The sequence below is a fragment of the Anarhichas minor genome, unplaced genomic scaffold (genome assembly GCF_050575085.1).
Source record: "Anarhichas minor isolate MPS153535 unplaced genomic scaffold, ASM5057508v1 ptg000027l, whole genome shotgun sequence".
Classification (NCBI taxonomy): Eukaryota; Metazoa; Chordata; class Actinopteri; order Perciformes; family Anarhichadidae; genus Anarhichas; species Anarhichas minor.
Window position 1 is genome coordinate 3,385,825 of NW_027466473.1, and position 15,303 is coordinate 3,401,127.

Consider the following 15,303-nt stretch of genomic DNA (forward strand, 5'->3'; position numbering starts at 1 on the left):
CACTATGTTCGAAAATAAGGTGGCTCATAAGTGTACCTGGTACCAGAACACCTTAGGCCGGAGATCAATGATTGACTTTGTAATCGTATCATTTGATTTGCGACCGTATGTCTTGGACACTCGGGTGAAGAGAGGAGCAGAGCTGTCAACTGATCACCACCTGGTGGTGAGTTGGATCAGATGGCAGGGGAACCGGTTGGAAAGACCCGGCAAACCCAAACGTGTAGTGAGGGTAAACTGGGAACGTCTGGCGGAGGACCCTGTCCGGGAGGTCTTTAACTCCCACCTCCGGAAGAACTTCTCACACATCCCAAGGGAGGTTGGGGACACGGAATCCGAGTGGACCATGTTCAAAGCCTCAATTGTGGACGCGGCTGCTAGGAGCTGTGGCCGGAAGGTCATCGGTGCCTGTCGTAGCGGCAACCCGAGAACCCGGTGGTGGACACCGGAGGTGAGGGAAGCCGTCAAGCTGAAGAAGGAGACCCTTCTGAAGGTTGGCCCAGGGGTCTCCTGAAGCAGCTGACAGGTACCGGCAGGCCAGAAGGGCTGCAGCTGCGGTGGTCGCGAATGCTAAAACTCGGGCATGGGAGGAGTTCGGGGAGGCCATGGAGAAGGACTTTCGGTTGGCCTCAAGGAGGTTCTGGCAAACCATCCGACGGCTCAGGAAGGGAAAGCGGGGCTTACCCCAGGCTGTTCATCGTCGGGCGGTAGAAAGAGCACTTTGAGGAACTCCTAAACCCGACCAACATGTCCTCTGCAGAGGAGGCAGCGCCTGAGGACCTAGGGGGAGGCTCACCCATATCCCTGGCAGAGGTCGCTGAGGTAGTTAAAAAGCTCCTTGGTGGCAAGGCGCCGGGGTTGGATGAGATCCGCCCTGAGATGCTGAAGGCGCTGGACATAGTTGGGCTGTCCTGGCTGACACGCCTCTTCAATGTCTGTATGGGGGTCGGGATCAGTGCCCATGGAATGGCAGACCGGGGTGGTGGTTCCCATCTTCAAAAAGGGGGACCGGAGAGTGTGCTCGAATTACCGGGGTATCACACTACTCAGCCTCCCGGGGAAGGCTTATGCCAGGGTGCTGGAAAGGAGGCTCCGACCGCTTGTCGAACCTCAGATTCAAGAGGAGCAGTGCGGATTCCGTCCCGGCCGTGGAACAGTGGACCAGCTCTTTACCCTCGCAAGACTACTGGAGGGGCTCTGGGAGTTTGCCCAACCAGTCTACATGTGCTTTGTGGACTTGGAGAAGGCTTTCGACCGGGTCCCTCGGGGGTCTTGTGGGGGGTGCTGCGGGAGTATGGGGTGCCGGACCCGTTACAATGGGCGATCCGGTCTCTGTACGACTGCAGTAGGAGCTGTGTCCGCATTCTCGGCAATAAGTCAGACACGTTCCCGGTGGGTGTTGGCCTCCGCCAGGGCTGCCCTTTGTCACCGGTCCTGTTCGTGATTTTCATGGACAGGATATCTAGGCGCAGCCTGGGGACAGAGAACGTCAGTTTCGGGGGTCTCGGGATCGCCTCTCTGCTATTTGCAGATGATGTGGTCCTGTTAGCCTCCTCGGATCATGACCTCCAGCATTCACTGGGGCGGGTTGCAAGGACACCTACAGGAGGAAGCTGGAGGCCAAAGTCCAGCAGAACAACGTGAAGGAGGTGTGGACAGGGCTGAAGCAGATCACCGGCTTCAAGGTTGGAGGCAGACAACCAGGGGGCTCCCTGGAGAGGGCCAACGAGCTAAACTCTTTCTTCAATAGGTTTAGCTCAGAGCCCTCAGTGTGATATATGATATATATATATATATAATATATAACTTGCCCAGCACTAATATATATTATATATATTATATATATTAGTATATTATTACATATATATATATATATATATATATATATATATATATATATATATATATATATATGTATGTATACATATATACATATATACACACATATATATATATATATATATATATATATACATATATGTATGTATACATATATACATATATACACATATATATATATACATATATATATATATATATACATATATATATACATATATATATATACATATATACATATATATATATATTAATGCTGGGCAAGTTAACGCGCTATTATAGCGTTAACGCATTCATTAATTAACGCCGCGTTAACGCATTTTTTAAATTTATTATTATAAATTGTTTTTTTTAATTGAAAGACAAGAGACAATACATAGACATAACAACAAGAGGATGACAAGAACAGTGGGATAAAAGCCAGTAAACATCCTATAGTCAGACACTTACATTTTAGTGCACCTATATGCTGAAATTCACGGTGAATGCATTTAAACGCATTTAAACGGCACAGATCGGGAGCGAGCGAAGGACTTTGAAAGTTAGCGGAAACATTAACGTGAGACAACATCCGGTTTCTTCAGACGAACATCCGGTTTTCAGAATAAGATGCCAACAAAGTATGAATTATATTCACATTAAGTATAAAACATGCTACCTGCATCTCGTGAACCAAATGTTATTGCACTTTTGTTCATATAGCAGTACTTTTAATAAATAAATAAAAGTGCGCAATACACTACTTTTGAATTCATTATTGAATTATTTGTCATAACAATCATGTTATCAATGTTATTTGCCATAACAATGCGATTAATCGTGATATATATATATATATATATTAGTGCTGGGCAACGATTAAAATTTTTTATCGCGATTAATTGCATGATTTTTTTGCAATTAATCGCATTGTTATGCGCAAAATTCAATAATGAATTCAAAAGTAGTGTATTGGGCACTTTTATTTTAAAAGTACTGCTATATGAACAAAAGTGCAATAACATTTGGTTTGCAAACACTTTAAACAAATAAGGTTATTTTTAGCAGCAGTATTCCCTTTACACAGTAGCAGTTATAATACAGTTATAATGATTCTGATAATAGATATTCAGCCGGTGTTCACAACTTTATTTTTTTAAGAAAAAAATTTAAATAATTTTTTTAAATAAATTATTATGTGTGTAATAAATGCAATTTGAAATATACTTCTTGAAAACTGCAAACCTATCTACGTCGTTTTTTCCTTTTTTTTAAATGTTTGTTAAATTCTCATTAGCGATAACTAAATTATGTGCTTATTATACATATTCCAAACAAAAACACTTTAAAAACTCTAAAAAAATAATTTAAATGAATCATTTATTTTTTGCTTCTTTTGGTATTTTGGTCAGACACATATGCAATGCTGATTACTGTAATATGTGTGGTATTTGTTATAAATGTACGTTGGTACATAGAGGGTGATAAGAAGCTGTACATGGAGGGACTTAGGACCCAGGGGAATGTAGGTGAAGGAAACAGGAAGAGACGGAAGAGACGCCACACAAACAGCTGTTCACCGCTCGCTGCCTAGTTCTTGTGTTAAAAATGTCCGCTTAATAATAAAAAAAAACTGCGTTAACAAGCGATAAAATAATTGTCGGCGTTAATTAATGATATATATATGATATATATATATATAAATATATATATATATATATATATATATATAAATATATAGAGAGAGAGATACAAAACCACCATTGGATTAAGTAATCAGTCAGGGATGTTAAAAAAGTCAATCATATATAGATTTTGCATCTAGCCAAAGTTCAAAGAAACAAAGAAATGAAGATAAAACTGTTTCTAGAGGGTATTACTTGAAGGCTGTGAAGTCCAAATACAGTTTTATTCTCTTCTGTGTTTTCTTTGGGCCACTCTTCTTCCAAGGAAAAATAACACAGATTACTAAATTTGCCCAAGTAAAAAAGAAAAATTGTGGACTTCCTTTCTCACCCAAACTCAAGCGGTGAGGGAACTCGTAAAAACGGGTATCTGACAGAAACAGCAAATAAAACCACTTGAGCTCTGACACAGTTTCCTGCGTTCACCAGCACACGCTGACCTGCTAAATGGAGGAGGCACAGCCTGTTTTAAGCCCGTCAGACGGCGAGTCTTTGCGCCTCTGGAAAAACAAAACAGCACGGCGGTCAAGGGTGCATTGATGCATCGTGGAGGCGAGGATAAACAGACTTTATGGTGCATTACAGAGGCAGACAAACACACAGGCAAACACAAATGTGGCCGACGGCATCCTTGGACGTGGCAAATTAAATGCACTCCCTCCTGTCGTGTACGACATGAGAGGTCTTCAAATGTTCACGCCATTAACGACGAGCGCACATACAAGCATAAACACACCCGAGGCTGGATAAATTCCTGTACGTCTTGGAGTTCTGCGGCTGTCAGCGTGACGGCATGTTAACCTTCCTTCAATACACACACAAACCCTTAAATCCAGTCTCAATGCAAAACACCCAGGCTGACCAGCATGAGAGAGGCTTTCAGCAAAGACCCACTATGGAGGGGAGTGAATGATAATATGCACCATACAGGGCTCCGCACTATATCATGGGGCAGCTTTGAAACAGGATCCCACCACTGTCAAAACACAGAATAAATCACATTTGAGTCCTGTTTTCCTTCACTTGCTCATACGGTGTGTTGCATATCATCGACAACTGCAGTTCAATATGTTTAATAAACAGGTTCCTGTAAATAATATACCCAAAGAAAAGATGGTGTCTTTTATTCTAGATAATTCAGGTAATAGCTCTCTGTCCGGAATAGTGTGTAGTAGGGCTGTGCAAAAATATTGATATAGCTTAGTATGGCGATATTTCTTTAAATGATAGTGAATTAATATGTCCGCCATCGATACATAAAAAACACTCCTGTTTTAAACGTATGTAAAATGTCTTTTAAATTGCCTCAAATCCCTGTGAGTGTGTCAAACAACCTCCTCCTCCATGACATGTGAGGAGGAGTACTCACCTGTGATATATCATTTTCACAGGTGAGTACTTTGCATTTTAGTGTTATTTCTTCGTCATGCCCCACGGTGTGTAAAGGCCTTAATACTGCCTGTGAGGACTTATGACAAACACACTCGTCTTACTGGTTATCACTGATTGCCTAAGTTCTCTCCATGTCAAGCAAGTGAGCAGTTAACTCTACACAAATTGTCAAAGTGTGACGTTAAAACAGCTCATTCTGGTAAACACAGCTCTTCAGCCAGAGTTGTTTCCAAGCATCACAAGGACATTTCTGTTTGAAAAAAAGGACTATTATGATGTCTCTTATTAATTAAGTGCACGTTTCCATCTCTGCGGCGAATCAGCTTCCATCAGCTGAAAACGCTACATTCGCAACCTACAAAAACAAAAGCCTCACCGGCTTTTTAATAAGATGCACAGAATCCAGAAGGATCTTTATTGTAAATGCCACAACTCATTAGGCTAATTACCCTATCACACATTTACTCTGCTGCTAATAATGAAGTAGGCAGAGAGACAGAGAGAGGGAGAGATGAAACCACACATCTCCTCATAAAGTTGGCATTCTAGCAATTAGTGGAGAGAAACATTAAAGCCCACACAGACTTCCTGAGCAACATAATTAAAGAAAATTGGCAGAGGAGCTGATTCTCCCTACTTTTCTCTTTTCAAAGTCTACAGCCCCCATATGAGCACTGTGTAGAGGCAGGAACACTGGCGGATCAGACTTCTATTAAAAAAACAGTGCTATTTGTGTTTTTTTTGCATAATTTGACTCACTGTGGAAGACGGTGACTTGTGAAGTCAAATTTAATTGCGATTATAACAAGGTAACAAGGTGCGTTTAGTCATTAGCTCATCGCATGGACAAAAAAATAATTCCAAAAGTTCTAACGTGCTCTGCCTCCTCTGGATACGGAACAGCAAGGGTTTTCACTTAAGAGCTACAAATAATCATATTTTAACAGTACATGCTGGTGAATCCTCAGTGCTGATCACAACATTTTAATTGGCCATCCTACACATTTACAGACTCAGCAGGCTCCACATTCTGCATAGCGCCATTTAACCGGCAGGAAACTTATTTTATTCTCATCCTACTGTGTCGCATAAATACGCTGATACTAAACAGCTATACTGTATTTGCCTGTAAAAGGAAAAAACATGGACCCTGATAGTCTTCAAAGGGGTTTTGTGAAAGTGCAAATACTTAATTGCTGGTGTAGTAAGATCATGAATCATCTAACTAACTGATCAACTTATCCTCATACAACGGTTCGCCTGCTATCTGTGCTACGACGGTTCAGCAACACGAGCGATTAGAGCGCCTGTGCAAGCTCGGTTCAGTCCAGGCAACACGTCCACTTGGTTATAGGACGAGATGGGGCTAATGTTGGAATGAGGTGCGTTTGTTACGCAACTCACGAAGGTGACTTTAGTTAAGTACATATGTTACGTGACAGAAGTTCAAATAAATGAATGTTGATTTGTCTGCAGATAGTGCCCCCTTAGCTGAGGCGTGATTCTCAACTGATCAGCATAGCGACGTTGTGTGAAACTGCAGTGACATCATATTTAACGTGTGGCTAGTATATTTATTGTCGCTAGTTTGGCTATTAAAAGACGGCGGGTTGGTGCAAGATGTCACGTGCGGCGCTAGTGACGATTCTCTCTGATCAATCAGTTTTCTGCAGTGTTTTAACTCCACCCTCTAACTGCTCAGCTCGCTCGGAATCCGGACTGAGATGGTACCAAAAAAAAATACCAGTTACTATTCACAACTTTTAACTGGAAACTTTAAAATAAACATTCTAAAGGGTAATACACTGAACTGAACAGGTGGTAATGCAGCTTCAGAGGCAGCCCTGCATGTCGTGGTGATATACAGATTACAGCGCTTTACTGCTTTTCATAGAACAGTGAATGAGTTTTAGAGGTAATGCAAACTCTCATACAGTGCCTGGATACATTAAGAAATCCGTCTTCATGTTAAGGTAGTTAAATCGTATAAATGGCAAAGGTAAACATTCTATTTTTAAATATGTCATGTCGTGTATTTATCTAAAAGCTCTTTTAGCACGGTGTTTTTTTTTTACCTAAAAAATATATATATAATAATTATATAAGGAATAGTTAGTTTAGCATTTTGGGAAATATGCTTGTGACTGAGAGGAGAAGATGGATATCAATTTCATGACTGTGTGTGAAGTACAGAGCTGGAATCAGGACGTGGTTAGCTTAGCTTAGCATCAAGATGGTAAGAAGGGGGGTAGTAGATAGCCTGGCTCCAACATACAGTAGTTCCCACTAATTAAAATGTTTGACCAACAGAAATGAAAAATATCTGACAGCCTCAATGTGATGTAAAGACATTAGTGATGATAGAGTTACAGCAACGTATGCTGCTTTAAAGTCATTTAGAAAGAAAAGTGTTGCATATCAAAACAGGATATTCAATTGATAAGGTGTCCAATAACACTAAATAGAAGCTTCACTTATAGTTAGTTAAATTGCTGCTGTTGTTATAAAACCTTATCTGTAGTTCACACTACATGACTTCTAGCAGGATAGATATCTGGAGCTGTGAAGGAGCAACAACCAATGAGAGCAATAGGAACTTTACTGTATATGTTGCATTTGCAACACCGGCCAAAACTGTTATTGCACCTAGGCTGTTGCATGTTTGCATGAATAAACTTAAGACATAACACGATGTATGATCTACATAGAAGGAACAGAGAAGATGAGGGGAAACAGGCTAATATGTGATGAAGAGTACAGCGATCCGACCACTTTGAAAGTCGTGTATTGAAATAATGTTAACACCATGTCATTTGTGAGGCACAAACCTGTCTCAGTCAAACAGGCAAAGCCATGCAATTAAACCGTGTTTTTAGTTCAAGGATTACTGGTTTCATTGAAACAGATTATATTATGTTTCTGTGTTATTTATGTTGGAGGTATATAAAACGTGCACTGAATGGTCAGTAGCCTCGGTTCGCATTCCTCACCTCACATGGGCGCATTGATTGTTATTATTATTAGATCATATGTCATGTTTACGCAGTAGTACTTATATTATTTACCCATAGGTGATTTATTTTTGAAATTAATGTAAAAAAATGTAATGCAAACTATGACAGACGGGTAAATATTTTGTCCGAGGGCCAGATTTGTCTCGCAGGCCGTTTGCCTAACACTGCCATAAATGATTATTTTACGTTTCTGTATACGTCTAAGTTACAAACATGGATACATGTTAACTAGCCACCTTTAGAATATTGGTTGACATTTTTGTCCCACTCTGCTAGGCTAACTGTCTTGCCCTGCTGTCAGTCTTTATGCTAAGCTAACCGTGTCCTGACAGTAGCTCCATACACACAGACATGGGGTTGATTCTCATCTCCCTCTCAGAAAGAAAGAGAGTGAGTTCCAGCCCTTTACTGCCACACAACACACAATCAATACACACTGCTGCAGGTCCACTTCTACTGTGCATGTTTCAAACTGTTTTACATTAATCAGCACACCCAAGAAAGGATACACAGATCCCGGCTCTTATAGAGGCCAATCAAGATGCTAATAAAGCACATGAGCATTATTAACTTTAATATATTCCCTCTAGAACACAACAAGAGAGACCATATTTAAATTAACTTATAAATAATAAGGTCTATCAGCGCTGCAAACATTCTTGTTGTGTTTAGCTGCTACTGTGAACTTCCTCTGTTCTCACTTTAGTGTGTGTGTGTGTGTGTGTGTGTGGGGGGGGGGGGGGGTTAAGGAATGAAGAGGAGGAAAGTGGAGATCCAGAAAGCCCATGTGGAAGGGAAAGAGGGGCTGATTTGGACTGAGACCCCCCCCCCCCCCCCCCCTCACCACCACCACCACCACCCGGAGCTGCTCCAAACATGGCTGCTCACATCAAAGGCAGCCTTGTATCTCAGAGGAGTCGCTGAGGACTTTACAGCAGCTCGCCTCAGGCCTGAATACGGGGGCCCCGCACACCTCCTCCAACAGCAGCGGTGGATAGCCGCCGGTGGGACCCGAGGAGCCGGGACAGACGGACCCGGCACGGTGTGCAGTGTCATCGTCACAGGACGGGCTGCACCAGGCCTCGCGTCTCATTCCACTCAACAAATCTAGTAAGTTGTTGGTTTGCTGCCGACACCGGCTCGATTAAAAATGTCTGTATTTTGAATAATTTACTTCATAAATAGATAATACAAGCTCATTATAAGGGTGCATCAATATTCTAGCGATAAGCTGAGAGAGGAGGTACTAGAGTTTTGGGTTTCACCCAGCAGTGATTTTCTTGCTTATTTCCCACTCCTAACAAGGTGGTGCCTTCCAGGGCTTCTACATGGTAAATAAAAGAATACAGTTTGGAACACATGTCTGTAGGCTGATCTGTAAACAACCTAAAAAAATAGGGTGACAAAAGAGAAAGAAAAGGCAAAAAGCTTATCTACACCTCAGCGTAAAAATTGTCAGACAATATCTCACAATGCTTTTACTCAGAGCTTAATGCTAATTAATCTGAAAGTTTACTGAAAGAAACAGTGTGTAGCATTTCAGGGGATCTATCAGTGATTATACTTTAATCGCCTGAAACTAAGAATCTTTGCTTTTTCTTAAGCTTAGAACGAGCCAAGAGAGAGCCTTTGACGTTTTTCCGTCACCTGAAGGCCACCGTAGTTCTCCCACACGTGAGCCACTGAGTGCCAAACTGTGGAACCGCCAGCCGCCGACTGACTTCCTTTGCTGCTAAAATAGTGTTATTATGGTGATAATTGCCTCTGAAGGAGGCAAATGTCGTTACCACGGTTTTGCCCTCTGCACCCCACGTTACACAGTCTTGGACAGGGCTGAGTGAGTGGAGGGTTATACAGTTGGGTGAAATCTGCAACCACACCACTACATGGCACTAAATCCTATACACTGTCCCTTTAGAGAGAGTGCACTAATATTTTTGAGAATGAAAAAGGATTATTTCCAAAAATTCCACACTGAACCAGTACACAAAGATGGTTCAAATGTATTGATTTGACACTTGGAATCTTTTTTCACAAAAGTGCATTGGCCCCACTCAGTAGGTTCATATATATTTGGACTTTCCCAAGACCAAAAAGTCTTAGCCAACTAGTAGCTTACTTCCAGAATGAGCACTTTACCACTTGGAGAGTGATGCTTACCTTTGAAAATGACTGTTGGCGTGAAAGAGAAATAAATTGCGTTTTACAATCTAAGTGTGGAACCTTACACAAAACAACGCTGTTTGCCAAATGAACATCACTAGATTTAAATGTGTTTGTTTTTGGTTTCCTTTACAGCTCTTGGGTTTTTATAAGCCAATACAGTCCATTGTCACTCCCAAGTTGTCAAAAACAGGAGCTTAGTCAATGTCTCTACCCTTCAAACTATGACGCTCTACATGGCCGTGGTTAGGAAGTCTGGTGACGTAGCATAAAGAGATATTATGTCAGGTTGGGAGGAGGTTGGAGAGTTTCTAAAAAAACACGGGGCCGCTGTTCATGTCCAGTGTGAAACCAAATGTCAGATTTATTTTAAGTCAACATAAATTATGTGACGTAAAATAACGTAGATTACATAGATTACGTAAACATAAAAAAACATACTTATTTTAACCCAAACCACTATCTTTTCCTAAAGCTAACCAAGCTGTTTCCTGTGAAGACAAAAGTTTATTTTGAAAAGATGCATGAAACGGTGGAAATAGGCTCATCCGAAAACGGAATCTAGAGGTGTACGTAGAGCGTCACATTTTGAAGCGTAGGGCCACTGACCAATCATCTGTATTTGACGAGGTGGGAGGGGTAACATGTTGCACCAATACAATGACTGGAAAGCATTAGAAAGCATTCATTCATGTATCCATTTATTCATTGTCTCACCCTAATAATCAGAGTCAGACTCCCAGTCCACACTACGCAGGAGTCAGAGAAACAGCCTGACCGCTGCCAGCATATCAAATGCTTATTTCAGAGTCAATTTATTCAAAGAAAAGAGAAGTTAATTGAGGGTGCTTCTGCTTGCCTTTGATGAGTGAAAGCCTTTACTGAAGGTGCTCTTTAGTTTACCAACGACACTAAGTGAAAATTGAAAGAGGCACTTCAAGTACAGTTTTTTAAAAAGCGGTTAAGTCATGGCTTGTTTAAGGGAACATATTAATTAACGACAACACCAGTGCTTGTGGCCTTCATCAGCAAGTAGCACATCAAGTCAATTTAGTACAGTGTTTTGTATCAGGCGAGAGAGGAAATGCAATAATCATTTCAAAGAGAAGAGAGGAGAAGGGAAATTCAAGGGCAGAATGGTCCACATTGACAAGCACTCACATCTATTTACCTAAAGGCAAAGTGAATACCAGTTAGAGTTTCACGACTGTGCATCATTCGCCCAGGACAGAAGTATAATGACACATGAACCTCTCATGGGAGATTGAACCAACCTGTAAACGGCCCTCTTGTCAGACTCAAGCTGGGCCTGGGGGTCAAGGGTCACACTGACAGAGGTATTTCCTGTTGCAGAGGCTGCTGGGATATGGACCTGTGGGGTCTTGGGGTTCTGCTGAGTGGTGCCCGTCATCTGGTGACCGAGAAAACAATGACAAAATCAACTTTGCATTTAAACAACGGTATATTTTGTTACTGTTCAGGTGGTTTTCCGGTTGCTTCTTTCGCTTAAAGGCGTTCATACACCCTGGATGTGACGAATAAACAACATGAACACGCAAAATTCCTGCCTGGGATTATTTCACATTAAAACCAATGGATCTGGTCTTTGCTGCTTTGTCAAGGTTGAGAGTAATAAAGTTTGCCATCTTGGTTCAGACTTCGGAGCCTCTGTGTTGTGTCCATTTGTGAACATTTTGAATCAAGCACAGCGTGATTGGTTGAGGCATTTATTTGCAGTATTTAAAGGCCTTAAGAGTTGATGTTGGGGGAGAGTCAAATGGATCCTTTGGTTCCCAGCTACTAATAAAAGGCCAAACCTGGTCCCCCTGTCAATCAGGCCAAATATGAAAATCACATGACCGAAATAACAGGTTTATCAACGATGTACAATCTTAACATGGACTTCTTCTACTTCTTGGAATGATCGAGCATTTTGTAATGATTTTTCAAAAGCAATAAGGTGCAACATTCAACTGACTAGGAAAGAGGATGTAGCTGGAATAAATCATTGTTGCCTGACATCAGTAGCCTCGTACTGAAGCTGTTAAGCAAAATGAATGAGATAGGACAGATCCAGTAATTGAACAAGGCACGCTCCGGTCTCCTATAGATTCCTGTTAGATGATAAATATTCAATTAGCAATATGTTCACAACAGGCCATACTGCTGAACCACACATACTGTATTTCTGTTGCTCTGGAGAACGACAGTACCACTGGTGGTTGATGGAGGAATCATTGTAGAATCTGTTCTTTGGGTGATATTTGTTGGGTGGCCAGGGGAGCGAATACGCTTTACGAATACAATCCATTGTCTTCTTCATCTCTCTCTACCCCACTTTGTCTCTCAGTCGTTCTCTCTGAGGATATGAGTCTAACAACCCCCAGCCCCGTTTTCTTGTTTTTGAGTCGGGGTGGGGTGGGAGGAAGCTTCACCCCACCTTCAAGCACCAAATGGGAAATAAATTAGCTTCTTCACACTTAACTAGATCTCATTTGCATTTGCCGAGCGTGCAGACTGCAGCTCGGGAGCTCTCCCACGGCACTAATCCTCTGGGCGAAAGCAGACAGAGGTGGCGGCCGGGTAAACCCGCTCCACCTCCCCTCCATGGGAGGGTCTGCAGTGTTACACACAGCCACAGTTAAGGCTACAGTAATTACAATGACCTCTTGGTGGCATCACATGTTGTGTTGAACACGGCAGGCTGGGGCTCGACCTCTTATCCTCACACTTTGACATACAGTATGTATCACTCTTGTCTTAATTATGAAATGCAATTCAACCTGAGGAAAAATAATTGTAATATTCCTGTAGAGACTTCCGTTTGGGATGTCAGCTGTATTCGAGTTGTGCTGGTTCGAGCTCTAAAAGGGAGTTAAACATGAATGAAAAAAAGTGTTACATCACTATGTAAGATGAAATACTGTATTTTGATTTGTCAGCAGATGACTTTGTGGCAAGAAAGTAAGATATAGTTCGTTGTCATTATTATCACGATTAGACATAAAGCATTTGTGTCTGTGAGGAAGTAATGCCACTTCAACAAAAGCCGAGGGTTAACTGTGAGTGGTTTACACTTCCTATCCACACCTGTCTATAACACATTATAAACATGCTTAAAAGGTGTTATAATTGGCTTATAGCACTGTGTAAGTAAAGAGTACATCATTAAAGCTTAAAGTAATTAATTCTCACTTGACTTAAAGCAAACAATGACCACTTAGAGTAACTTATAATCACATTATAAATAATTATAACAGTGATTATAATATATTGTGTTATGTTATCAACTATGGGAATTATAATACACGAGGATTCTGACCAGCAATTATAAAGTATTATGACACTTGACCGTATTAGTCATAAAATGCTTAATATTATTGTTATAAAGCATTATGAATATTGATTAGTGCTTAGAAGTATAATTATATACTATCAGCACATTAACACATTATAAGTATGTTTATAATGCATTATAGACATGTGAGTCTTATTATCATATTTATGTGTACCGTTGTAAGTATTACTTAAATACTATAGAGTCTGTGTATGCAATTCATTATCTACCATAAACACATTCCTAGACTTCACAGTGTACATTTGTATCATTTACTGATTACCATGACAGTGTTAGTTGGAAGGAGCATTAACTTGTTTTTTTCTTGCACAAAAGAATATTAGCTGCCTGCTCTAAAAATGAAAGGTCTTTAAATCACCTGAAAACTTTATTTTATTAGCACTGCATATAAATGATCATGACTAAACGAGCAGCAATTTATGTTAACGTTTCGGGGGGGAAAGCTGAACGCTAATCTGCTTAAATGATTTGTTTTTCATCAGATGATGATTCACACTTTTAGCTGAACAAGAATATATGTTTTCACCTGAGCCCCGCCCACTCGAACCAGGATAAAGAGCACAGATAACACACAAACATCTACCCAAACAACTAAGACTGTTCTAACTCTGACAGAAAAGCCCCATCGCTTCCAATGAGACCTGCCAAATACAGGCCTTCAACATTTACTCTTAGGGCGCTACCATGAGGTCAAATTCTGATGAAGCCTCTGACCTGTTGACTCTCCTGGTACGATGGTGGAGGAACGCTCTGGGTGGCCATCATTGTCACTGCAGGTGCTGGGGACGCATGTTGCATCATGGGATAGCTTCACATTTAGACTGGGAAAGAGACAAAAACAAGGGCAACATAAATCCAGTGCAAGGAATGACTGTGAAGTATTTTACAGCAGCAGCCACCAGGTGCTGCTATGATTAAATAATAATTCTCACTCTTCTCTTCCCCCTTCTTCATTTACTAATTTAATTCTTTGCTCCGTCTCCCCTCAGTCTCCTCTGCATGTGTTGCATAGAGCCGACAGTCAGCCGGGATGCTGCATTAATACTGAGTGATCTAACAATGCTGCAGAGCAGAGAGAAAACAAAGCAGACTTAATCACGGAGCGCTTTTTACAGAAATACTTTACAAACCAGCGGGTTCATAATGACGACGCAAACAAACCCGACCACTTGTTTACCAATTACCGACCGCCATGCTTGTTTACTAATTACAGTACAGCTGGCTTTAAAGCAAAGCGTCTTGGTGGAGTCACCTTGGTCGCCTCTATGTGTTAGCTTCTGATGTTGTTGTCGCGCCGTTACCGAGCCAATCAAGAGGGCTAATTAGGGCTCTTGTTGGCGGGCTAATTGCTATTGGCCGGGACCCCACAGGGCTGAGGGCGGTACCTTGCGGAACACCGCTATAACTATCACGCCCACCCCTACTGAAGGAGCTAATTGGTTCAGGGGTACGTTACACACACACGGACCCCCTGCCATCGCCACAACTTACTATAGGGGAGCTCAGCAGGTGCTCCATCCTAAAGCTACATGCAACCTATGTGTACACCCTGCATGGAAATGTGCTGTAAATGAACTGTTTGACCTGAGGGGGTGAAAGGGTGTTTTGATAAATATTAAGGGGTAAATTGTATCAAATTGTACAGTTTTAACCTTTATAAAAGATGAATGTAAATCCAAATGTTGGCTGGTTACCTTCAGCCCCTGGACTTATTGGAAATATCTCTTCTACTGCCACATTGAGCCTTGTGTGGCCATGAAAGGCAGGCAGCAATTACAATGGACTGGTGCACTCGGACTGCATGGTATTGACGTGGAGGGACACGCTTCACTGTGAGCGAGTGAAATGCAACTGGAACATCCGAGAGAAATCT

General features: G+C 41.5%; 1 protein-coding gene across 1 annotated transcript in view; it reads right to left on the reverse strand.

Annotated features, from left to right (window-relative positions):
• The window catches only part of LOC142960434 (homeobox protein PKNOX2-like), a 43,189-nt gene extending 28,958 nt beyond the window's left edge, over positions 1 to 14,231 (reverse strand). The window contains exons 1-2 of the mRNA XM_076102274.1: positions 14,145 to 14,231; positions 11,347 to 11,483 (exon numbers count right to left, since the gene is read on the reverse strand). Of these exons, the coding sequence (XP_075958389.1) occupies positions 11,347 to 11,483; positions 14,145 to 14,231 (224 nt within the window). The remainder of the gene's footprint in view (positions 1 to 11,346; positions 11,484 to 14,144) is intronic.
• Between the last annotated feature and the right edge of the window lie 1,072 nt (positions 14,232 to 15,303).